Source organism: Notolepis coatsorum (assembly GCF_963971535.1).
Source record: "Notolepis coatsorum genome assembly, chromosome: 20".
NCBI lineage: Eukaryota > Metazoa > Chordata > Actinopteri > Aulopiformes > Paralepididae > Notolepis > Notolepis coatsorum.
This window is the reverse complement of record NC_140184.1, coordinates 62,670,075-62,696,255: the sequence shown is the minus strand read 5'-3', so window position 1 is coordinate 62,696,255 and position 26,181 is coordinate 62,670,075. Positions and strand designations below refer to the sequence as shown.

The 26,181-nt window shown below is 44.2% G+C and overlaps 1 protein-coding gene across 2 annotated transcripts in view; it reads right to left on the bottom strand.

Moving 5' to 3' along the window:
• Nucleotides 1–10,585: 10,585 nt before the first annotated feature.
• LOC311247327 (E3 ubiquitin-protein ligase AMFR-like) overlaps nucleotides 10,586–26,181 on the bottom strand; it is a 99,924-nt gene continuing 84,328 nt past the window's right edge. For both annotated transcript variants that reach the window (XM_084337688.1, XM_084337689.1), the window contains exon 14: nucleotides 10,586–13,613. In XM_084337688.1, the coding sequence (XP_084193814.1) occupies nucleotides 13,454–13,613 (160 nt within the window). In that variant the 3' untranslated portion in view covers nucleotides 10,586–13,453. The remainder of the gene's footprint in view (nucleotides 13,614–26,181) is intronic.

The window sequence follows — 26,181 nt, the reverse complement described above, 5'->3', positions numbered from 1 at the left end:
AGACAGCCGGCGATGCGATATTTTATTTGTTTGTCATGACAAACCAATTACATAATCCAACATATGTGTAAAGGCACAACAGGGCGGCTACGTGGCGTAGTGGGCAAGGCGCTCGCCACGAATGCGGAGACGCTGGGCTCGCCTGTTCGAGCCCAGCGCTCCACATTGCTTTCAGTTTAGCTGGTCGTTCATACTAATACACATTGGCCGTATTAGGGGGTGGGAAACTGATGGGTGGGGATCGGGCGCTGTGGACAGCGACTCCTACAGGTCGGTTGGTGCGCCTGCGCAGTAGAATCAGGAAGTGTCGGGGGCAGCGTGAGCCTCCCACGCGTTACTCCTCGCCACTGAGAGATCGAGCTGCGCAGGTGAAAAGATGCGACTGCTGTTACCTCAAGTACCGGAGGGGACTTGTGCTATGTATGACTTAGTCCACATTGCAGCCGGCTTGTGGGAGGCAAGAAACAGCGTTCGTGACAGGGGAGGGTTGAATTGGATGATACGAAATTGGGATGGGAGAAAATATAGAAAATGGGAGAAAAAGTGGATCAAAAAAAAATGTGTAAAGGCACAACATATTCCAGTTAACGGTATCTTTTTTTAATGATTTGTTACGGCGCAATCAATACTTCCATGCATTCGGGACCTCCATGTTTTGGGGGTATTCATCAGACAAATCGGAACCGGGGATTCGGCTCCCATCTGTCGGGCAAGAACTGCGGGTTTTCAGCCTCTCCCCTCTCTCCTGGAGCTTAAGGGGGAGCTTAGTACGCCTGCCTCTGAGGAGGTGGCTACAACATCAACACACAGTGACTACATGCAGTCACTGTGTGTTGTTGTAGCCAGCGGGTAAATCGCGATTTTTTTTATTTGTTTGTCATGACAAACCAATTACATAATCCAACATATGTGTAAAGGCACAACATATTCCAGTTAACGGTATATTTTTTTAATGATTTGTTACGGCGTAGTCATTCTATATGAATTGAAAATGGGGGACCCTGATGTAAACAAGACAAACGTCTTTCTCAGGTCTGCATCCCCTTAACAATTGTGTGTATTGAGCCGTACTGTATTGTACCCATTCTGCAATCTGTTAAATAAAGTTTTCATTCATTCATTCATTCATTCATTCATTCATTCAAGTCAATACTTCCATGCGTATAAATTGAGGAAGCGAGCGAGTTCGCGGCCGCTCGCTCTGGCTGCCGCAGCAGCGGCAGCGCTGGATAGGGGGGCGGGTCACGTGGTGGTCGCGGCCAATCAGAGGAACCCGGAAACCGAATTCCGTTGCGGAAGGTATACACGCCGCCCTGATTGACTTGACATCATGTCCATACAAAACACCTGCAGATATAACTGATAGATTATGCTTGCGTTGTGTTCTTGTGTGGTGTCAGTAACCAGGCAGGAGACAGCACTGCATCTCAGGCTCTTTAATGGCCCTCTTCATACACCCAGACAGACTCCATTTTAAATCACATTGAAATAACACATGGAATAAAACAGTACAATGACCCAATACAAAATAAACAATATGGGTCACTCATTCACCTGTTAAAACAGATACATTAAAATACCACTAATAAGATTTACTCATTACCTGTCAAACCAGATACAAAACAGGGTTAATGTCTTGTCTTGTTAATGTCTTGTTTTATCTTGGCCACAAGATGGCGCCCTCAGTTCACAGGCTACAATGGAAAAATATATCAGTGTCAAGTTGAGGCCTACACAACAAGCTAGTCAGACTACTACTTGACCTGACTCCTAGAACCCACCTCACCCCTGCCCACTTTGACAACCTAGGATGGCTTAGAGTAGACGACAGAGTACAGCAACTTGCAATGGGCCTGGTCTACAAGATACACTATGCGACCAAGGTACCCATGTACATGTCAAAATACTTCCCAAAGGTCAGTGAATACCACGATCACAACACCAGAGGGAGCTCCACAAATCATGTAAAACCCAGATTCGGCTCAAACAAGGGACTAAACACGTTTCGCAATTATGCCACATCAATGTGGAACGCCCTGCCTAAAGCTGTAAAGGAATGTGAATCACTACCCACCTTCAAAAACACTCTCAAAAAACACCTACGTGAGACTGCAATTCGAAACTGGCCCCTACAAATGTCCTAACCTAGTTGTACAGTAAATTACCAAGTAAGGCTTTGTCAACATTCCAATGTACAGTGTAAAATGTGTGTGTGTCCCCTACCCAACCCCCCCCCCACCCCCCCCCCCCCCCCCCACCTCCAATGTACAGCCCTCACCCAACCCACCCAACCCCACCCCACCAACCTCCTCCAATGTACAGTTTCTACGCCAAATGTATATACACTCCTTTTCTGGACACTTTTGTATCACAAACAGTACTGTATTTGCAAATCTGATATGTCATAAATGTATAGATGTAGCAGTACTGTCTATCTGTATGTCATGTATGTCATATATGTTATGATGAATTGAAAATGGGGGACCCTGGTGTAAACAAGACGAAAGTCTTTCTCTGGTCTGCATCCCCTTAACAATTGTATGTATTGAGATGTACTGTACTGTACCCATTCTGCAATCTGTTAATAAACTTTTCAATCAATCAATCAATGTGTCAAACACAAAAGATCATCACCACTTCCAAATAGCCTCACAAAAAGTGCACAACTGCTCATGTTCAACATAGATACTTATTATATACAACCCGGTTCATTGCCCGGCAACTTATCCACACATTTAAACCATCATAACGTTCCCCTAGACCAGGGCCCTGTTTCTTGTACGTGGTTCAACTAAGTCGATCAAGATGTCATTATCCAGCTTCAGTTAACCCGATGTTTGAAGCCGGGATTTTCCTGTTCCACGAAGGTGGATTCAGTCTCGTTAACTCAAGCCAGACTTGCGACTCAGGCTAAATGCGCGCGGCCGCTTTAGGTGAAAAGCCAGCACGTATCGATGGCAGAGATCCTGATTCTCTAACGGCATTGATTGATTAATTGATTTAAGACTTTATTGACAGATTGCAATACGGCTCAATCGCCTCGCCGACAAGTTAAATGCGTTATCTATAGGCTAATTTTAAGTCCCTCATTACCTCAATCAATCAGATTATATTTCTTTAAACTTGCCTGCTGGATTGAATAATCAAATGAGATCTTGCTAGCGAAAATAATTAGTTAACTGTTATACAGAATTACGATACGGCTCTCTTACCCATTGATTGATGTATAGTCAATCTTTAACTTATCTCCAATGTGGTCTAACGGGTTGTTCTTTTGACTTTCACACAGACGACCGGGGTTCGAGACCCTAGTCGTCTCCTTCTTTTTGCAATATAGGAATAATTCAATTTGGTGCACGTTGAGAGCTATATAAAGAATGACATCCTCAATGCATGTAGATTTATAATATTTTAACTTAAAACCAGGCTACTTTGGCGTATAATCATTAATATTATATTCAAAAAAATCATATTGGAAACACCGGGTTTTGAACCCCGGTCGCTGGGTTGGCAGGCTTGAGCACTACCGCTGCACCACTGTGCCAGATGGGATAAATTCATTGTTTATACATTAATGAACGAGAGACCCGTGTTTAGAATATCCTTTGTTTTGAATGAAGTTTATCTCTTTATCCTCATTCATTAATGTGACGTCAACGGCTCATTCAATTTCTCAAATCCGTCAAACAGCGCATCTCATCAGACATCTTAATCCCAGTTACAATTAAAATAACCACATAATGTGTACATCGCACGAGCGAGCGCCACCGTCGCCACGGTATATATAACGTGCATTATTTAGGACAAAGTGAATTTAGTATCAGCATTTTGGGTCTATTTTACATTTCAAAAGCCCCCTCTGGAAGAATGGAGCACAAAAACGTAATTCAGAATGGTATAATGCAGATCGTAGACTGTGGGAATAGTTTCAGGAAACGGGCTGTCACTTCTTTGCGGGGGCGTGGCGATGGTCAGGCTAACTTGAACTTAAACTCTGCTTTCGACCAGGCTCAAACTTTTGGATCTGTTGTCATGGTGATTTGGAAAATCCACGTACAGGGAACCGGAAAGTCCGGCTAACTCAGTTATCCAGTTAAAGTTATCCGGCTAACTCAGTTATCCAGGTACAAGAAACAGGGCCCAGGGGTAGGCAACCCTAGGCACGCGTGCCTGCATAGGCACGCAGGGGCATTTTCATAGGCACAGTGGGCAGCAAAAGAAAATATATATATATGTATATATATATGTATATATATATATATATATATATATATATATATATATATATATATATATATTTTTTTTTTGCTTTGAAATATTATAGTGAAATATTTTGCACTGTTGTCGCATTTATCTTGTTGAAATCCTCCCACAGGTTCTTTTTACTACCACATATTTAATTGAGACCCTTTATTTGTTTATTATTTCAATTTAGCTGGAAATACATTGCTACATCATTCAGTAACATTTGCAGAGCCTTATAACAAAAACATTATTACGGTCACCATTGTGACCAGTGGGATTAATCAACAAATTGTATTATTTATTTGTCTATTTCATTGAACATTGCACATGTTAAAAGCAATTTTTTTACTCAAAATGTGAGTATTACCAAGTCAACTTGTGTTCTTAAAACAATGACAATAAACATAGTTTTATTAGGTTGAAATAATGTGGTTGTGTACTTATTTTCCTGTTAACTTATTATGGATTGAAAACTGAAAACCTTAATGCACAGTAACTAAACTCAATATTTTTAAGTTCTGGTAACTTATTATTATTTATTTTTTTACAGTGTAGTCTTGCGATCAATCAAAACGTATTTACACGATATACCTCACATTCACCCTCCATTCACATCCTGGTGTTCTCCATTAGGCCTGTAGGTGGAGCTATGACAGCACACGTACAGTACACAGACCGATGGTGTGTGATGTGTCCAAAAATGAATGGGCAAATGTGAGTGAAATGGTCGCACTGTATGCAGCTGTTTGTCTGCATTGCATTCCCCCCCCCCCAACTCAGATTTAGGGTTGATACAACCATCATAATAATATTGTTAATAATAACAATAACAATAATGATGTAATAATGTAAAAATTATTATTAAAAATACCTGATTATGAGAGAAAAAAATACGATGCATGGAATATTGTTGAGGCACACTAGTTACAACTATATTTCAAACAGGCACTCCATGTCAAAAAGGTTGCTGACCCCTGCCCTAGACCAAAGATATGTTTAGAGGCACTGAGCAGCTCTTACCTCTTCATACACCCAGAGACTGGCGTGAAGTTTCAAGTTTCAAGTTTCAAGTTTCTTTAATAGTTGTCATACAGAAGTACAGAATACTTTTGTACAAAATGCTTCTTACTGTTGCGCTCCAGAGACTGTGCAAGACAAGATAAGTATGAAATAAAATAACATAGTAAAATTAGAAGTAAAAAAATGAGGTCACAGTGTTCAGTTTAGACATATGTACAATGTTCGATGCAGAATAGACGTAGTTACCATACAATATACAATACTGTGCAGTGTACTAATATACAATACTATATAGTGCAAGGCAGAAATGGAGAAATGGGACGAGGTGCAATTTAGGTACAATTCACAGTAGGTGTACGAGTTGTAGTGCAAATCCTTTATCAATAAATATAAAGTGTAAGTGTGTTTGTGTGATCTAAAGTGTGGAGAGTGGGTGCTGCAGTGTGTTGTTTGTTTGAGTGAGTGTGTGCGTGTGGGTGTGTGTGCTGTGTGCATTTGATGGTTGTTGCATAGTGATTATTGTTCGTTTAGCGATTATTGTTCGTTTAGCAGCCTGATGGCCTGGGGATAGAAGCTTCTTCTGAGTCTTTCTGTGCTCGCCTTAAGACTCCGGTATCGCTTGCCTGACCGCAGCAGTTCAAAGAGGCAGTTGTTCGGGTGGCTCGAGTCCTTAATAATTCTCTTAGCCTTCCCCTTGCACCGCTTGTTGTAAATGTTCTGGAGGGTGGGAAGCCCCCCTCCAATTGTGCGTTCGGCTGAACGTGTCACTCTTTGTAGTCTGCTACGGTCTTGTGCAGTGCTATTCCCAAACCAGGAGGTGATGTTGCCGGTCAGGATGCTCTCTATTGTACATGAGTAGAAGTTCCTAAGGATCTTCTGACTGACTTGGAACTTCCTTAGGCGCCTGAGGAAGTAGAGGCGTTGTCGTGCCTTCTTCACAACACTGTCAATGTGTGTGGTCCATGTCAAGTCCTCGGATATGTGGGCTCTGAGGTACTTGAAACTGTTCACTCTCTCAACCGGTGCCCCGTCGATGCTGAGGGGGCTGTAGTCCTTGACCCCCGACCTCCTGAAGTCCACAATCATCTCTTTTGTTTTGCTGACGTTCAGGGAGAGGCAGTTCTCCTGACACCACTGTGACAGGTTCTCTACCTCTTCCAGGTAGGCCCTTTCGTTGTTGGCAGAGATCAGGCCCACCACTACTGTGTCATCAGCAAATTTGATGATGGTGTTGTTGTTCCGCTGTGCTACGCAGTCATGTGTGTACAGGGAGTAGAGGAGGGGGCTCAGAACACAGCCCTGGGGGGCCCCTATGTTGAGCGTGATGGATGAGGAGGTGCAGTTGCCGGCTCTTACCACCTGGGGTCTGCCCGTCAGGAAGTCCAAGACCCACTGGCACAGGTCATAGTTCAAGCCCAGGTCCCTGAGCTTGGCTATGAGTTTGGAGGGGACTATGGTATTGAATGCTGAGCTGTAGTCGATGAACAGCATTCTCACATAGTTCCCCTGCCTCTTGTCCAGGTGTGATGCTGCTGTGTGCAGCACATGGGCTATGGCGTCCTCCGTGGACCTGTTGGGGCGATATGCAAATTGCAGAGGGTCCAGGTTGATGGGGAGGGAGGAACAGATGTAGCCCTTCACTAGCTTCTCAAAGCACTTCATGGCTATGGAGGTGAGAGCTACAGGGCGATAGTCATTGAGGCAAGCGGGCGTAGATTTTTTGGGTACAGGGATGATGGTGGACTTCTTCAGACAGGTGGGGATGACAGCCTGTTCCAAGGACAGGTTGAAGATGTCAGTGAATACCGGGGCCAGTTGGTCGGCACAGACTTTTAGGACGCGGCCGGGGATGCCGTCCGGTCCTGCTGCCTTCCTGATATTCACTTTTTTAAAGATCCGTCTCACCTCATGCTCTGTTACCCTGAACACTGAGTCTCCATCAGCAGACCCCCCCCCCCCATTGCCGTGGTTTGTAGGCTGGTGTTGTTATTCACAGCCTCAAACCTCGCATAGAAGGAATTGAGATCATTTGCTAAGGAGATGTCACTGTTCAGTTTGAGGGGGGTGCCTTTGTAGTCTGTCATTGTTCTGAGGCCCTGCCACATGCCTCTAGAGTCAGCCTGTTCAAACTGAAGTTCAACTTTATCCCTGTAACGCCGTTTTGCCTCTATTACTGCTCTCCTGACGTTGTATCTTGCCATCTTGTGTTCTTCCATGTTGCCTGTCACCAGCCCGGTGTTGTATGCTGATGTGCGCACTTTCAGAGCCTCACGGACGGATTTGTCTACCCAGGGCTTTTGATTTGGGTAGATTTTAATTTTGGTGGAGGGGATTGTTTCTTCTACCTGAGTGAAGAGGGACGCAAGGGGAAATACGTCACTTCGGCAGGAAGTGACGATTTCAAAATAAAATACTTTGAGAATAAAAAATAATAATAAACAAATTAAAATACCACGTGAGGGAAGGATTATTCATTGAATACATAACAGTATATTACACATATATACCTGCTACACGTTCAGCATCCACACCAAAACAAAGGTAGGAGGTTCTAACAAAACAATGAAAAAGGGTGTTTTGGCGAAATTCACAAGGGGAACATATTAACCTGTTACACAGACATGGCCATCTCTCGAATACCCAAATTGAAGCTGCTGTGTTATGTTTTGTACTAATAACAAACACAGAAATCCAAATCGCAAGTTTTATATAATACCAGCTGATGCATCACGGAGGAAAAAGTGGCTGGCGGCTAACGTTCGGCTAACTCCCTCTGGTGTTGTGGTCGTGGTAGCTACATGCTAAGCTAACGTTAATTACATCATATCGAACCGATAGGAGCTTATCTTATCTAATCTTACGTGGTGGTACCACGTGTGCCACTACCCGATCAAACATCCACGTAAGATTAGATAAGATAAGCTCCTATCGGTTCGATATGATATAATTAACGTTAGCTCAGCATGTAGCTGTTTGTCTAGGTTAACGTAGCTAACGTTAGCTGCCAGCCACTTTTTCCTCCGTGATGGTATAAAACTTGCGATTTGGATTTCTGTTTTTGTCATTAGTACAACGCGTAACACAGCAGCTCTTTGGCATTGTGAAGGACTGAAGAAAATTCCGCTTGATTGTCGCTTTAACGATCCGTTTCTCCACTAAATGAAGCGTACACAATGTACCAGGCGGGACAGTTTCCCCCCACGCTGCAGTTGCGTAGCAACAACAGACAGGAAGTTGACTTCGAGAATAATTCATAAATATTATTAATTTACATATATATATATATATTTTTTTTTAATTATTATTATTATTATTTATTTATTCGAAATGTTTTCATCTGTAAAAAAAATTTCAGTGAAATATTTCTTTCTTCAAAAATGGCCAAAAGTGACAGCTCTGAGCTCTCTGATCAGGCCTGCAGTCAGTAATGGCTAGCTGTCAATCACTCAAGTGCAACTTTCCCTGCACGGGTTGATCTTTTTATTCTATTATCCAATCAAAATAGGCTATTTGAGTCATCTAAGCCCTGCCCGTGCAACTTTGCGCACGCTACTCACGAACGCGGGTTGAATGATTGACAGCCCTCGACGGTCTGAGACTCAATCAGAGAGGAGCTGCGAGACATGGCATAGACCACTGCACTTCCGCGTTACATGGAGCTTGTGAGGAGGAGGGGGGCGGGGGGACGAGAGCAGAGCGAGTAACAAGACGCTTTAGGGAAGTGAGGAAGGAAGGAATGTTTATGATTCCCAAGATGTGATGAGGAGATATCAATAGAGAAGGAAAGAAGGAAGCTGCAATATTCAATGGAAGATGAGATCGGTCACTGCTTTGGCTGTTGTGTGGTGAGTGCATTTAAAATATATATATATATTTTACAGTGATTATGAATTAATTGGCTCGCTGTGGCCTTGCGTGTGTAATACACCAACACGGTTCGCACGGGCACCAGGCAGGTAGCCCCCAAGGACCACATGAGTCGCCGCAAGCCTTGCTTGCATTTCTAATCAAATATTAATATCACCGCAGGGAGGGGGGGGGGCATAATCCCACGGGACATGGGATTGACCGATATGTTTACCAATATTCCAATGTACAGTTTTGCTGTACCATTGACTCAGAATGGTCTGTTTTATTGAAATCGTCACAGCAGTATAGTTTGTTTATACTTCAGAAGTATATTTAAACATGGTCCCCAAAATGAATGGAAGCCAATGAGGAGCCTGACACATGGGAGGAATGGGGGTGTTGCAGCGTTGGGGATGTTTAAAAAATATAATTTTATATATAATATAATAATTTTGTGCTTCACCAAGAAATTTGGTCAGCAGCCGCCACTGACACATGCATACCTTTTCCCTGAGTGTCTTTATCAATTACTGATTTATGACTCATAAATTCAAAGGTCAAGTGCCAGAATAACCAGGACAGATGGAATTGAACCAGCAACCACTTACAGTTTATTCTGGCTTTGTGGCACTGACCCTATAGGGTGAAGAGTAGAGGTTTGAGACTTTAGGCTTTAGAACTGGGCTACAGTTAGTAGCCACAACAACAGTGGTGTTTACACAGTAGGCCTATTAGCCCCTGACTGAGGTGTGGCTGGCTATAATTATATAATTCTTTGGGCTGGCCTGGTTTCCACAACTTGATACAGGTTGATACATGGTGAGATATCTTATTCATAGTATGGTCATGATGTGTTTTTCCATATGGCGCAATGTCACACAGCTTATTAGCCACACTTGTCATTGAATTTGAATAGTCACTTTTACAAACAAAGCACGGTGTGACATGGAACCAGAGTTAACTCAATATGTATGTATGACACAGGACTTAAAACTAGTCCAGCTGGGAAACAAATGTAGCACAAAGTTGCAACAAGACTAAAAAAAAACAGTATGCAGGAACACTGTGAGCTACATAATACAAGATCAGTTCTGTCTAATAGAATCAATGTCCCAACCCATAGATGCACTGTGGGCGCCACTGCTGTGTTACTTGCATCACAAATGTCTGTCTGGCTACTGATGAGGCTTGCCACCTGCTGGTCAAATATGAGACTACACTCGAGGTGCTGATGCTAGTCACCCCATTGTCAGAGGGTGTCTGTGTGTATCCAATGCATTTGCATTTGTAACCAATATCAAAGTCCAGACTTTCATGTAGAACTCAAGCGTCTTCTGGTCATGGAAGAGGGCGATTAAATGATGGGCTGCTCTCATCACACATCCAGTTCCAGCCATAGTACCTGCCTCAGAAAACATGTCACACGAAACAGATGAGATCAAGCAAACAAGTTTCATTAAAAAGCTGTAGAGAAGCTCTGTTTATTGAGTCTTTTATATTAACAGTACACTTTTTACAAAAAAAAAAAAAACTACATTATATACAGAATGAATCCATAGTTGCCATTCCGTGTTTTTAGGCACAAAAATACAGGAAAGCTCAGTCCAAAAAAGTAATTTGGTTGTGGTTAGATGAATGCTATGGTTACAAAAATAACCCACAAGTAGGAAAATATACCATGGATGTGCATCGCTGAACAATTCATAGGAAAACAAACTTCTTCAAACGGTCTTTTTTTCTTTTGCATTTATGACTATTATGACTAATAGTAAATGGATGAATTTACAATAAAAATATCTGTATTGAATCTAGAACCTGGAGGAAAAAAAAGGTTTTGAATTGAAAATTACAACAAAAAATACATACAAAAGACCAGGAAGGAGCTCAGCTTTTAGTTGAAGTCCATGGGATGCTCTTTGGGATCAAGTGTAAGGAAAATTCTCTTGGGTCATGCATGGACGTAACTCAACATGGCCCCATGACGGTGCTGTGATTCAAGAAACCAAACAGTTATATAATACAGACCGTGTCCAATGAGCACTTTCTCTTACGGATTAGCAAAAACCACCAAATGATCTTTTTCAGTTTGTTGGTATGCAAACCTCGGCTCGCAAGCGCCCCATTCTTTATTCTGTACAGTGATAAAACAAGAGGAGATGCAAAATGTAGGTTTACCATTAACCATGAAGAGATGCAAAATGGCACTACTATATCCAAAGCTGGTGGAGCCTTACGAGCAGGGCAGGGAGGCACAGTGCACCCCCATTCATTACTACAGGGAGTGTAGTTAAGGAGATAGAGAGTTCCTACATGAAACACAATGCTCACAACAAGGTGTGTGGATTATCTTGAGTAACCGGGTCATGATTTCTGGAAGGAGACGTTGCTTTTGAGTAAAAAAAATAAATGCATTTGCTCCATTTTATTGTATTGATGGCAGACATCTCCACAGCGGATATCTCCAAGACTAGGCAAAGCACCATAAAAATAAAATAAAAAGTATTATATATATTTTTTGGGGTGAAATGCTCCTTAAATATATTGTTAGTTTGGAGTCATTGGACACACACGATTAAAATAATATAATCCAGTTTTCTCCCTTAGTGAGATCAAAAGGATTTGCATGTGGAAAAAGGCAGAAAATCTAGTCTATTTGCTCCAATTACAGACATAATACACATGGCTATTGGTGTTGAGATTTTAGTATGGAGTTAATTCTTGCATACCAATGCCCTGTTTTATAAGGGTGTAAGGATCTTTCAGTATATTTACGTCCAATACAGTATTGAGACTGAAGACCTGCATCGACGACTGTCCTATTCCCTAGGTTTCAAATTGTTCTAGTTCGTCATCTAAACCAGGCATCTGCCTGCATTAGCTGTACCTCCCCCCTCCCCCATGCTGCCTGAATTTCCCCCAAGGGGATCAATAAAGGAATATCTTATCTTATATCAGCGTAGAGTGTGTGTGTGGGGGGGGGGGGGGCGCACACACATACAATTAGTATTTTTCTGAACCAAACCGAGCTGTGTAGTACTGTATGATATATAGTTTGCTATAAATCTATCTAGCACTGTTGTATGACTAGATTTTAACGCAAAAGTTGAAAATATAATTAAAAATCGATATTCGTATCAAATCTGAGAATGTGTGAATCGTTACACCCCTACCATTAAGCCTGGTATATGCCCCCATATCTGATTATACCAGTTATCAGTATGGCATCAGTGCATCTGTAGAGCTGGGATCCCATTACGATGGCGCGGAGAGAAGAATGTGAGGCGTTTCGTTCAGACAGAGCTGCTTGTAAGAAGAGATGATAGCTTTCCCACCTATTAATACAAAGTACGTAACGTATCCTCTCTGATTTTCAGGAGTTAGGGTTAGGTGTGGGGAAACCGAAGCATTCCGTCCACACCTTCCCATCAGTTACATGTGAACGAATCACATGAAGAGATGCAATCACATGAAGAGGGGGGATGGGGATGATATGACACAACGAACACAGAACAGCCCAAATGTCCACAATGGCCAGAAACACTTTCTCTGCAGCATTAGGTTAAGAAAGGTACATTCATATTTCACATAGGCCGCAAAATACTAAAGTGACATTGTCTTACTCCGCGGTAAGAAATTATAATAATAATAATAACAAAACGTTACAAGATGTGTTGTTGTCGTCTAGCCTTACTTCACAGTTGAAACTCATCTTGTAAAATAGCACACGCAAAAAATGCTATTTTTTTTAATAAAAAGGTCAAATGAGTAAAATAACTATGACCCAAATTGTAGCTCAATCTAGCAGTAGCACCTTCAAAACCCTTAAAAAAATTAAAAAAAAAAAAAAAAGAAAACTACTTGCATCTTTCAGATGTAATACATGCTCTGTTCTAACAGCAAGTACCAACAATGGCAAATACTGGAACCCACTGAAGCTGGGTGTGTGACGATGTGACTGTGCACCCTGTCCAACAACAGTCCTCAATTCAAATACAGGCCAGAGAAAGACACTGCTTCAATCAATTGTACAGAGGCCACTCAGAATAGTCCCATATTTTGCTAAGGCAGCCTAAAGAAACCTTAATTTGCAGCCAGAGGCCATGCTTGCAACACTTTTTTCCCTCTGTTATGTTTTGCATGAGTCCATTGATCGTCTAACAAAGCCGGGTTGAACTAGCTCCGTCTTAGGGTGATAGTGTTGGTGGATGGACACTCCTAAGAGCGCTCGCGTTTTTCTATTTTTTCCCCTAGTAAGCTAGTCTGTGACTCTGTGTGCCAGCAGGTGGGTGTTGTCTCAGTGGGTGTGGTCTCCGTGGGTGTGGTCTCAGTGGGTGTGGCCTCAGGGTGCAGGATCTGGCTGGTTCTGCATGCGTCTCTCCGCTGCTGCTGCAGCCATGGTTCTGCGCCTGAGAGCAGTAGAGTCATGGTCCAGCTCGGTATCCTCTTCCAGCCTGGGCAAATCCTCCTCTAGCTCCTCCGGGCTCTTGTTAAGGTATCTCCTGTAGGGAAAACAATGAAATAGATGTAGAAAGATATGATCATGGTGACACAAAACACAGTGGGAATGAAGAAAAAACGGAATCTCTTCAATAAAAAAAAGAGCCCCAAGCAGCCATTGTGTTGGGTTCCAGCAGATATGGGTGGTCCAATTTGCAAAGTTGTAGAGCAAGTCCAGCTGCATATGTCTACCATGATTTGTGGTTGACTTCTATATTAACATTCAAATAAAAGCAAATATGTTGCAAAATGGTCAACATAACTTAAAGAAGCGCCAGGTAGTTTTGAGAAGTAAATTAGATAATGCTTCTTTGTATGGTGTTATGTGTACTTTCACATGGTGGAGGGTCTACTTACTGTCTTTTGGTGATACATTCACATTGTGGTGTGAACGTGGTGTCACTAATTGGTGAGTTGTAATTGACACGTGTTCTTTGTTGAAATTGACACACTTGCTTTTGTGTAATCAATCACAGGTGTGGTGACGAGGCTCCGCCCCCTATATGAGCAGACCAGGTGTGGTGACGAGGCTCCGCCCCCTATATGAGCAGACCAGGTGTGGTGACGAGGCTCCGCCCCCTATATGAGCAGACCAGGAGCTCATCACAGGTGTGGTGACGAGGCTCCACCCCCTATATGAGCAGACCAGGAGCTCATCACAGGTGTGGTGACGAGGCTCCGCCCCCTATATGAGCAGACCAGGAGCTCATCACAGGTGTGGTGACGAGGCTCCACCCCCTATATGAGCAGACCAGGAGCTCATCACAGGTGTGGTGACGAGGCTCCGCCCCCTATATGAGCAGACCAGGAGCTCATCACAGGTGTGGTGACGAGGCTCCACGCCCTATATGAGCAGACCAGGAGGCCTGAACACAGGTGTGGTGACGAGGCTCCACCCCTATATGAGCAGACCAGGAGCTCATCACAGGTGTGGTGACGAGGCTCCGCCCCCTATATGAGCAGACCAGGTGTGGTGACGAGGCTCCACGCCCTATATGAGCAGACCAGGTGTGGTGACGAGGCTCCACGCCCTATATGAGCAGACCAGGTGTGGTGACGAGGCTCCGCCCCCTATATGAGCAGACCAGGTGTGGTGACGAGGCTCCGCCCCCTATATGAGCAGACCAGGTGTGGTGACGAGGCTCCACGCCCTATATGAGCAGACCAGGTGTGGTGACGAGGCTCCGCCCCCTATATGAGCAGACCAGGTGTGGTGACGAGGCTCCGCCCCCTATATGAGCAGACCAGGTGTGGTGACGAGGCTCCGCCCCCTATATGAGCAGACCAGGTGTGGTGACGAGGCTCCACGCCCTATATGAGCAGACCAGGTGTGGTGACGAGGCTCCGCCCCCTATATGAGCAGACCAGGAGGCCTGAATACTTTCCCCAATACATTTCCAGTTCTGCGTTCGCCTTCTGCGCTCTGATTGGCCACTGACGTTTCTGGTCGCGCCAATCGTGTGACGGCAAGTTCTTTCGCCGGTTAAGCTTAGGCACTCTTTCGAAGTTGGTTAAGATTAGAGTTTGTCTTAGAGCAGGGCGATAGAACGCCAGCCCTGATTCCAAACTCTAACCGTAACCAACTTCGAAAGAGTTGTTAGACCCGGAAATGGGCAAAGACACAACTCGTCACGCGATTGGGCGCACATGTCACATGACCAGAAACGTCAGTGGCCAATCAGATAGCACCAGAAACGTCCGGGGCCAATCAGATCGCAGAACGCAAACGCGGAACTGGAAATGTATTGGGGAAAGAATAGACGCGACCAGGAGCTCGTCACCTCCATACTCTCTCACCTGTGCTCTCACCATTCTTGCTTTTTGCTGCTTGTAAACTGTTGATTATATCCTGAACCAAGGAGGCTGGTGCACCCAGCTCTCCACCCTTTGTTATTTAAATAGGAAATAAATATTGTTATTTTTGCTAAAAAAGACGTGTCTGACTTCTTCTTGTCCACCATTTTACAACCAAGGCCTACCGGGAAACGAGCCATATTCCTGTGACTGTTGAGGCCTTAGGGCAAGTCATATTATGCTTGGTTGTAACATATGGTAAAGATGGTGAGAGGGTTGGTGCACCACAGCCAAACAGATAATTTCTAGTTTCAAACTCTATTCCAGGGATCTAGTTTTTCTCTTGTAACACTTTATATATAACATTTTGTATGTATATATCAGTTTATTTAGACTTTTCAGATGTTTTTTTTCTACCTGTTAAAAGGAACACGCCAGGAGTTAGACAAGCAGATGCATACCATTTTCTTCTCTCTGCATGCATTAGGCTTGAAGACTCTGGCAGGAGCACTCATTCAAGGGTACTACGACTATGCTTGCACCTCATGGTACCAAAGCACCTCAAAGGCGCTAAAAACAAGATTACAAACATCACAAAACAAACTGGTCAGACTACTACTTGACCTTACCCCTAGAACCCACCTCACCCCTGCCCACTTTGACAACCTAGGATGGCTTAGAGTAGACGACAGAGTACAGCAACTTGCAATGGTCCTGGTCTACAAGATACACTACACCACTAAGGTACCCATGTACATGTCAAAATACTTCCCAAAGGTCAGTGAATACCACGACCACAACACCAGAGGAAGCTCAACAAATCATGTTAAACCCAGATTCGGCTCAAACAAGGGACTAAACACGTTTCGCAATTATGCCACATCAATGTGGAAAGCCCTACCCAAAGCTGTAAAGGAATGTGAATCCCTACCCACATTCAAAACCGCTCTAAAAGAGCACCTACGGGAGGGTGCAATTCGAAACTGGCCACTGTAAATGTCCAAACCCCCCCACCCCCTCCTAATAGACAGTCTCCTCCCCTCCGTATGTATATATTCTCTCCCCACCGTATGTATATTTCTCTCCCACCCACCTACCCCCTCCTAATGTACAGTCTCCTCCCCTCCGTATGTATATATTCTCTCCCCACCGTATGTATATTTCTCTCCCACCCACCCACCCCCTCCTAATGTACAGTCTCCTCCCACCGTATGTATATATTCTCTCCCCACCGTATGTATATTTCTCTCCCACCCACCCACCCCCTCCTAATGTACAGTCTCCTCCCCATCATATGTATATATTCTCTGTCAGGATCTATGGGTAACAGTACTGTATATTTGCATATCATATATGTCACAAATGTAACAGTACTATATACCTGTATGTCATGTATGTCCCTATGCCATAAATGTCATGATGTCATGTATGTTGTGTATGTCATAAATGTCACTATGAATTGAAAATGGGGGACCCTGATGTAAACAAGACAAACATCTTTCTCTGGTCTGCATATCCTTAACAATTGTATGTATTGAGCCATACTGTATTGTACCCATTCTGCAATCTGTTAAATAAAGTTTTTCATTAATTCATTCAGGCTTAGGGAACAGCCGCACTGTTAGCCTAGCTTAGTGTCATTCACTGGAAGTAGGTGTGCCAGTGTAGCCTAGTTCCCAACAGTCACAAAATACACTCCAAATACAACTCCAAAACATTCCTGTAAAGATGTTGTGACCTGTGTATTTTATTTACCATGTAAAAAAAGAAATACAAAAATTAGACATTTTCATTTTCTAAGCAGATATATACTCTGAACTATTTTTTTGCCGAACCACTGCTGCCTGGGCACAGTGATATCATCACCTCAAAAGCCCCATTTAAAAAAAAAAAACTGGACTTTTGAGGTGATGAAATCATCTGCTTAGAAAACGAAAATGTCAAATCTTTCTTTTTCCACGTGGTAATTACACAGGTCACAACATGTTTACAGGAACGTTTTGGAGTTGTATTTTGAGTGTATGCGGTTCTCAAGTTAAAGTTTAAAAATGGCCACTTTTCTGGGCGCCAGTTAAGAGTTTAAGGTTCAGATCAACTTCACCAATATGGCAATTATTTGTGAAATAATAATAGTCATTACAATATTTCATGATTGCAGTACAGTCAAATAGGAATTATGACCTTTTAAGTTTGACCTTTAATTATAGCGCCATCATCTGCCCAACTGCAGCTTTATTTGTTTAGAAGCATTTCATCATTGCAGGGCTGTACGCTAAGCTTTTTCACTAGGGGCACACTTGCCCCTAAATGAGAAATTTAGGGGCAAAGAATATTTTTTAGGGGCAAATTTTTAAATAACTATTTTACCATTATAGTAGGGCTGGGCGATATGGCCTCTAAATGATATTGCGATATTTTTTGGCCATATCACGATACACAATATATATCGCAATATTTTGACATTTCCTAAAGCACTTAAAATGCTTGATTTAACCCTTTGATGCATACAGTCACGCCAATATGATGATTATAATAAGTCCCTGCAACATATGTTTGCATTATTAAACCATGAAGATGCTTTAAAAAATAATTTAATGAAAATGTACTAAGAGTAGTCTACTGACACACTAATAAAAAAAATTATTTACATCTAAGACTATTTATATAAAAACTCTTGGGTGCCCTTTTTTTGCACAGTACTGTGTTTTCTATCCACTTTAGCCAAACACACACACACACACACACACACACATATATATATATATACTACTGTGAGAAAATAATAATTACACACAAAGGGATAATGGCTTATAGCAGACTTAATGATTTTAGAATATTTCAGATAATGAAATTAAATGTTTATCATCAACTATCCAGTTAGTATTTATACTGTCTGTAACGTTTGGCTACTTTAAATCATTGAATGTAGAGAGAGAGCGAGAGAGAGAGAGGGGGCGAGAACGCACAAGAGAGCCAGCCCCCCCCCCCCCCCGGGTTTTGTTCTAGGTTCGCGTTTTGATCGTCTAAGCTGCCGTAGGTGATGACGTCACACTCGAATGTAAACAGGAAGAGTCTAACACGGAGATGGAAAGTGGATGATATACAGAAACGAATAACTAATAAATATGAAGTTATGTTTAAACTTCTGTTGTCAAGCGTTGTCACTTGTCAATATAACCCACCCCCTTTCCTCACTTTTCCGCCGTCCCTGCTTCACTCGGGACCACCAGCTAACGTTAGCCTAAAGCTCCGCCGTCCCTGCTTCACTCGGGACCACCAGCTAACGTTAGCCTAAAGCTCCGCCGTCCCTGCTTCACTCGGGACCACCAGCTAACGTTAGCCCATTGCTCGTGTCAATTAAATTGCATGTTATTAAATGTCCGCGCTGGTCTGTCTAATGAAATTACAACCGCAACATTATGTCGCCTGTACAGCCCTGGTTGTAGGCTAATGTTAGTGTAGTGAAATGCGAATGAAGGGGTGAAATCACTATTCGCAAGCTTGCGAGTAGATATAATTTTTCATTTGCACCGGCCAAATTAGGGGGCAATTTGCGACGATCTCGTCGCAGCGTACAGGCCTGCATTGTGTCATTGCCAAATGTCATGTCTCCATCGAGACTACCTAAAAACTTGGTATCTCAAGTATAAAACTACCCCTACCTTAACCATAACCTCATTGGACCTCACGCCCCACCTTTGGTGGAGGCAATTTAAGAGAAAAGAGTGAGCTTACATGTCCAGCAGAAATAGAGCTCTGCATCACTTTTCAAGTCCAGCACGATGGCAACACAGGTGTTCCTCAGACTACCAGACTACCAGAGGCACTAGCAGCTTTAAGGTGTTCCTCAGACTACCAGACTACCAGAGGCACTAGCAGCTTTAAGGTGTTCCTCAGACTACCAGACTCAGAGGCACTAGCAGCTTTAAGAAGGTGTTCCTCAGACTACCAGACTACCAGAGGCACTAGCAGCTTTAAGGTGTTCCTCAGACTACCAGACTCAGAGGCACTAGCAGCTTTAAGGTGTTCCTCAGACTACCAGACTCAGAGGCACTAGCAGCTTTAAGAAGGTGTTCCTCAGACTACCAGACTCAGAGGCACTAGCAGCTTTAAGAAGGTGTTCCTCAGACTACCAGACTCAGAGGCACTAGCAGCTTTAAGAAGGTGTTCCTCAGACTACCAGACTACCAGAGGCACTAGCAGCTTTAAGGTGTTCCTCAGACTACCAGACTCAGAGGCACTAGCAGCTTTAAGAAGGTGTTCCTCAGACTACCAGACTCAGAGGCACTAGCAGCTTTAAGGTGTTCCTCAGACTACCAGAGGCACTAGCAGCTTTAAGAAGGTGTTCCTCAGACTACCAGAGGCACTAGCAGCTTTAAGGTGTTCTCAGACTACCAGAGGCACTAGCAGCTTTAAGGTGTTCCTCAGACTACCAGAGGCACTAGCAGCTTTAAGGTGTTCCTCAGACTACCAGAGGCACTAGCAGCTTTAAGGTGTTCCTCAGACTACCAGAGGCACTAGCAGCTTTAAGAAGGTGTTCCTCAGACTACCAGAGGCACTAGCAGCTTTAAGAAGGTGTTCCTCAGACTACCAGACTCAGAGGCACTAGCAGCTTTAAGGTGTTCCTCAGACTACCAGAGGCACTAGCAGCTTTAAGGTGTTCCTCAGACTACCAGAGGCACTAGCAGCTTTAAGAAGGTGTTCCTCAGACTACCAGAGGCACTAGCAGCTTTAAGGTGTTCCTCAGACTACCAGAGGCACTAGCAGCTTTAAGGTGTTCCTCAGACTACCAGAGGCACTAGCAGCTTTAAGGTGTTCCTCAGACTACCAGAGGCACTAGCAGCTTTAAGGTGTTCCTCAGACTACCAGAGGCACTAGCAGCTTTAAGGTGTTCCTCAGACTACCAGAGGCACTAGCAGCTTTAAGAAGGTGTTCCTCAGACTACCAGAGGCACTAGCAGCTTTAAGAAGGTGTTCCTCAGACTACCAGAGGCACTAGCAGCTTTAAGATGGATATTTAAAAAAATTATAAAGAATATTTCCTGGCGAGGGCGGAGCTAGGCGATCATGGAGTAGACGTGTTTCACGTGAGCTCCCTTCTACCGTGCGGAATATACATTTCTCCCCATTAGTCTTTATTTTATTTTTATTTGTTTTTTGTCTGCTTGTTAAGTCGTCGAGTTTCAACTACTGTCGTCGACTTTTTTCGACTTTCTGCGATGTCGGTGGTGGAAACCAGATCCATGAGCACCCCAGCCAGCAAACTGCCGCCGGGCCTGACCGCGCCATCGCCCGGTATCGGTGAGATAAGCGAAGCTGTGCTCTCGGTCATGACCAAGCTCCATGCAGAATCTGAGACACGCTTCGCTGAAACACAAAGAAAAGTGCTGGCGGATTTTTGTGATAACCTTCATCGAGAGATATCAGAGGAAATAAGGTTGGAGGTCGTCCCGTTGGAAGACAAGATGGAGTCGCTGCACGTTATCTCCTCGGCTAATGCTAACGAACTAGCCACGCTAACGGCGGAGGTCTCATTACAAGGCGAGAAGATGGCGGATCTGGAGTCCTCCCTGCTGGCTAGGCAGGCTGAAGTTGCCAAACTACAGTCGGTAATTGTGGAAATACAGTCCCGGGAGAGACGCTACAACATCAGGATTGTTGGAGTACCGGAGGGCAACGAGGGAGGCCGTCTCTCTGAGACCATGCCGGAATTGCTGCAAAAAATACTGGGGAATGATGTCCTCCGCACCCCTCCCGTTTGTGAGTCGGCCTACAGAGCGGGCAGGACCACTCCTGGAGTGAACAAGGAGCCGAGGCCCATTATTGTCAAGCTGAACAGGCTTCAGCAGAGGGAACTCATCATGCGGTCGGCCCGTGCCAGAAGGGGTAATCTAAGGCTTGGCGATCACAAAGTGGCCATTTTCGAAGATTTTACGCCGGAGGTTCAAGCACAGAGAGGCGAATACAAAGTGGTCTTGTCCAGGCTATGGAAACTAGGCCTGAGGCCCACGCTATTCGCTCCCGCGAAATTATCTGTGCTGGATAAGGACGATGGTCGGCGTTCATTTTGGTCGTTGGCTAAAGTGAAGGAATATCTCGAGGGGATACCCGAGACTGTACCTTGATATCTAGTTCGGGTGAGTGACTTGGCGATGTGGGCCTGAATACATTGATAGGGCCGACTATTCACAAATACTTGCTGTCATGCCCAGACATGCTAACTGTCCACTGCCCATCCAACTAGCGGGGCTTCCCAATGACTTCTGTTACTTGCTAATGCCGTCCTCATGGTCATACTTGTGTATCGCCTCTATGAAAGCTAGCGAGCTAGCTGAACAATGTACATAACAGACTCTAACGTGCTATCCGGATTCATCACTAGCTTACGTGCTAGCCTCGGGCTAGCTAGCGGGCTGTGTCTATCGTCTGCGCCGAGACATTCGAGACCCGTTAATGTTTACGTATTTTGGTTGTTGTTGCTGTTTAAGTGTCATCGGTTCGCAAAATTCAACAGTGATCGGGTCCTTAACTAACTTCTTGTATGCTTTTATTTTTATATCCAGGCTGTTTTGAGCTTTGGGCTCCGGTAGGAGAAGATCGGTTGAATATATATATATACAATATATGATAACAGGTTGTGTCAGGTATTGCTTATTACCATCCCCGGGTTAATGAAGGTGTTTAATTCTATTCTTACATAGGTTATGTCATTCCAGCCGTTGTGCCTGATCAGAGGGGCTGTTACAGGTGTGCACTTTGACCATAACCCCCTTTTTTCCCTTTCTTATTATTGTCGTTGTTTAAATGACATCTGTTTGCGCAATTTACCTGTGATCCGATCCTGCCTTAGACTATCTGCTGGTATGCTTTAATTTAATTTTGTTTTGAATTTTCCTTTATCCATTTGTGCTATAACATTGCGACGTTGATGCGCAGACTCGGAAGTAGATGGTTGCAGGGTTGATGTTGAGTTATTATATAATAATGGCTATTTTTTCCATTATAGTTATCTCATGTTAGGGCCAAGGCTCACGGTGGTTTTCGACCGATATCTTTATTGAATTAAATTTGTATTATTATTTGTGTTTATTGGACTAGTGGGGGTTTAATCAGGGGTTTATCTAGAGGGGGGTCGGAGTGGAGAGCGTCTTATTGGATCCATGACTCCAGTGGGAAATGATAGGAAGATGACCATCCTTAGTGGATGGGGCATAGGGAGGGGATTGGAGAGTGGGTATAGGAGGGTTTATAATAGGACGGGTGGGTTAGGGTTTAGAGTAGAAGGAGGGGGGGTTGTAACTGGGGTGGTATTTTTATGTGTTTTATGTACTGTTGTCTTATATGTGTGTAATTGTTCCTCCTCTGAACTCCTGGGATTGACCGTCTGGGCCCGCCTGGATCAGCGCCCCTGGCTGCACTGGTATGTTCTCTACGCATTTAGACAAACTCGACCATGGCTAAATTGAATATTTTAATTTGGAACGCGGGGGTCTTAACACCCCACACAAGCGTGCCAGTGTCCTTTGGTTATTGAAGAGAAGAAATATTGACATTGCTCTCCTTAGTGAGACGCATTTGTTGGTGGGTGATGTGTCAAGGCTAGCAAATCGACAATATCACGTTATCTCCTCATCCTCAGCCGATAAGACGAAAGGAGTCGTCATAGTTACAAGACGTAACCTTGATATCAAAGTCCTGGATGTGTGGTCGGACACGGAGGGAAGGATTACTATAGCAAAAGTTGAGTTCTCTCATAGGAAGATGGCAATAATAGCATTGTATGCCCCTAACATTTGATTCAGCGTTCTATAATACAATCACGAAGAATATGTTGGAACTCACTGGATACGCTCTCATTGTGGGTGGCGATTTTAATGCGTGCTGGGATGCGGAGATGGATAGGTCCGGGTCCTCTGAAACAAGCGACCAAAAACGGTCCTCTAAGGCCCTCAGGATGTGGGCCCAGGACACGGGGCTTGCAGACCTATGGCGCTTCACCGCTTATCCAATCCCACCCTCAAGGATTACTCTCACCTGTCTGCCAGACACAAAACCTTCTCTCGAATAGACTATGCATTCGCATCCCCTAATTTGTTTGATAGTTTCGACTTCTCATTGGTTCCCCTGGCTCTCTCGGACCACAAGGGGATTTTCCTTGTGGCAACCTTTGGCAGGCTCTCCACGAGAGCTCCCAGGTGGCGTTTTAACTCAACCTTATTAAAGAACGATGATTTCTGTAAACTAGCTGAATTCTTGCAGATCAATGTTGGCACGGTCGATGACCCCAGGGTCCTATGGAACGCATTGAAAGGATTTATCAGGGGTCATGTCACACTTTTCGCCTCCAACTTACGTAAATCCCGGTCAAAAAAACTAGAAGGACTGGAAACATTATATGCGGATCTATACGCATCTTTGCAAACTAACTATAGTGAACGACTAAACACACAACGTAAGATAGTCAAGAAGGAAATAAACTCCATACTTAAACAACAGTCTGAGTTCTTGATACATAGGACAAGGCAAAATTACTACTTTCACGGCTCCAGGCCTAGCCATCTATTGGCAATGAAAATACGCTCGAATGATCATTTCTCGGATATCCCCTCGATCAAGACGCGACAGGGTACAATCACTACTGATTCAAAAAAGATCAACGACACTTTTAAAGAGTTTTACTCACAGTTAAATAGCTCAGAGGTTAATCTCGACGACTCTAAATTTGAATCGTTCATTGGCGGGCTTGAGATACCCCACATTTCTGAGGAAGAGGCTAAGGAACTGGGGAAACCGATCACTCTTATGGAACTAAGGGAGACGATTGCTGAAATGCAGAGGGTTAAGGCACCAGGATGGGATGGTATTCCACCCGAGGTGTATTTAGCTTTCTGGGACCAACTGGGCCCATTGATGCTCGATATGATCAATTACGCTATCGAACAAGGGGAGTTCTCAAGAGATGTCAACATGGTGCTGATTTCTTTACTTCTCAAGAAGGACAAAGATCCCAATGATTGTGGTAGCTATAGGCCCTTGAGTCTTCTCAGGGCCGATTTAAAAGTGTTTGCCAAGGTGCTGGCCCGCCACCTGCAGAGATGTATGACGGTATTGGTACACTGCGATCAAACTGGTTTTATCCCGGGGCGCCTGGCTGCAGATAATCTTAGGAGGCTGTTTGTTGCATGTAGTCGATAACAGTAAAGACAATACAGCTCCGTCCACTGTTCTGTCTTTGGATGCCATGAAGGCGTTTGACAGACTAGAATGGTCATACCTGTGGAAGGTACTTGAGGTCATGGGTCTTGGAAAGAATTTTATTCATATGATTAAAGTCCTGTATGCCTCGCCGTCGGCAATGATACTGACAGGCAAAAACTGTTCCACACTTTTCCCAGTCTCCAGATCTTCTAGACAGGGTTGTCCTCTGAGCCCAGGACTGTTCGCGCTTTCCCTCGAACCTTTGGCCCAATTTATTAGGCAATCGGAGGACATCGCCCCCATAATGATCAATAATACACCACACAAAATTGCTCTCTATGCGGATGACCTACTGATTTTTATGGATGACCCTTCCCGGTCGGCCACAAAATTATTGGGAATAATAGACGACTTTGGTAAATTGTCAGGCTTTAAGATTAACTGGAACAAATCAGCCTGCCTACCTCTTTTTTTTTGTATCCACTTTTTCTCCCATTTTTCTATATTTTCCTCCCATCCCAATTTCGTATTCATCCAATTCAACCCTCCGCTGTCACGAACGCTGTTTCTTGCCTTCCACAAGCCGGCTGCAATGTGGACTAAGTCATACATAGCACAAGTCCCCTCCGGTACTTGAGGTAACAGCAGTCGCATCTTTTCACCTGCGCAGCTCGATCTCTCAGTGGCGAGGAGTAACGCGTGGGAAGCTCACGCTGCCCCTGACACTTCCTGATTCTACTGCGCAGGCGCACCAACCGACCTGTAGGAGTCACTGTCCACAACGCCCGATCCCCACCCATCAGTTTCCCACCCCCTAATACGGCCAATGTGTATTAGTACGGACGACCAGCTAAACTGAAAGCAATGTGGAGCGCTGGGATCGAACAGGCGATCCTAGCATCTCCGCATTCGTGGCGAGCGCCTTGCCCACTACGCCACGTAGCCGCCCAGCCTGCCTACCTCTTAATGAGCTGGCCAAGGCGGTGCGACTACCAGCTGATATCCCCATAGTGGAACATTTTAAATACTTAGGTATAGAGATATTCCCCACGCTGAGTCAAACTACTAAGTACAACTTCACGGGTACTTATGATAAAATACGCCAGGATCTAGACAGATGGTCGTCCCTTCCTAACTCCTTACAAGCCCGAGCTTCCATAATCAAAATGAACGTTCTGCCTAGGATAAATTTTGTTAGCTCAATGCTCCCCTGCCCCCTCCAATAGACCACTGGCGCAAGGTACAATCGATGGTATCTAAGTTTATCTGGAATAACAAACGCCCGAGAATCAAAAGAGCTACTACTCAACGTAGGAAACAAGATGGGGGCCTCGCAATCCCTGATTTTAAGCTTTATTTCTGGTCCTTCTCACTGAGACCTCTGATGTGCTGGCTAGACCCTGTAGATGCTGTATCTTGGCGCTCCTTAGAAGCGGCGGCGGTCTCACCGCTGAGATTGCAGGATGTGGTGTACTCCACTGTCTCTATTTCGAAATGCCGGCGGAGGTATGGACCGATCATAACTCACGTGATCCAAACGTGGCGTAATGTACAGAGGTCGTGTGGGGTTAAATGCCCA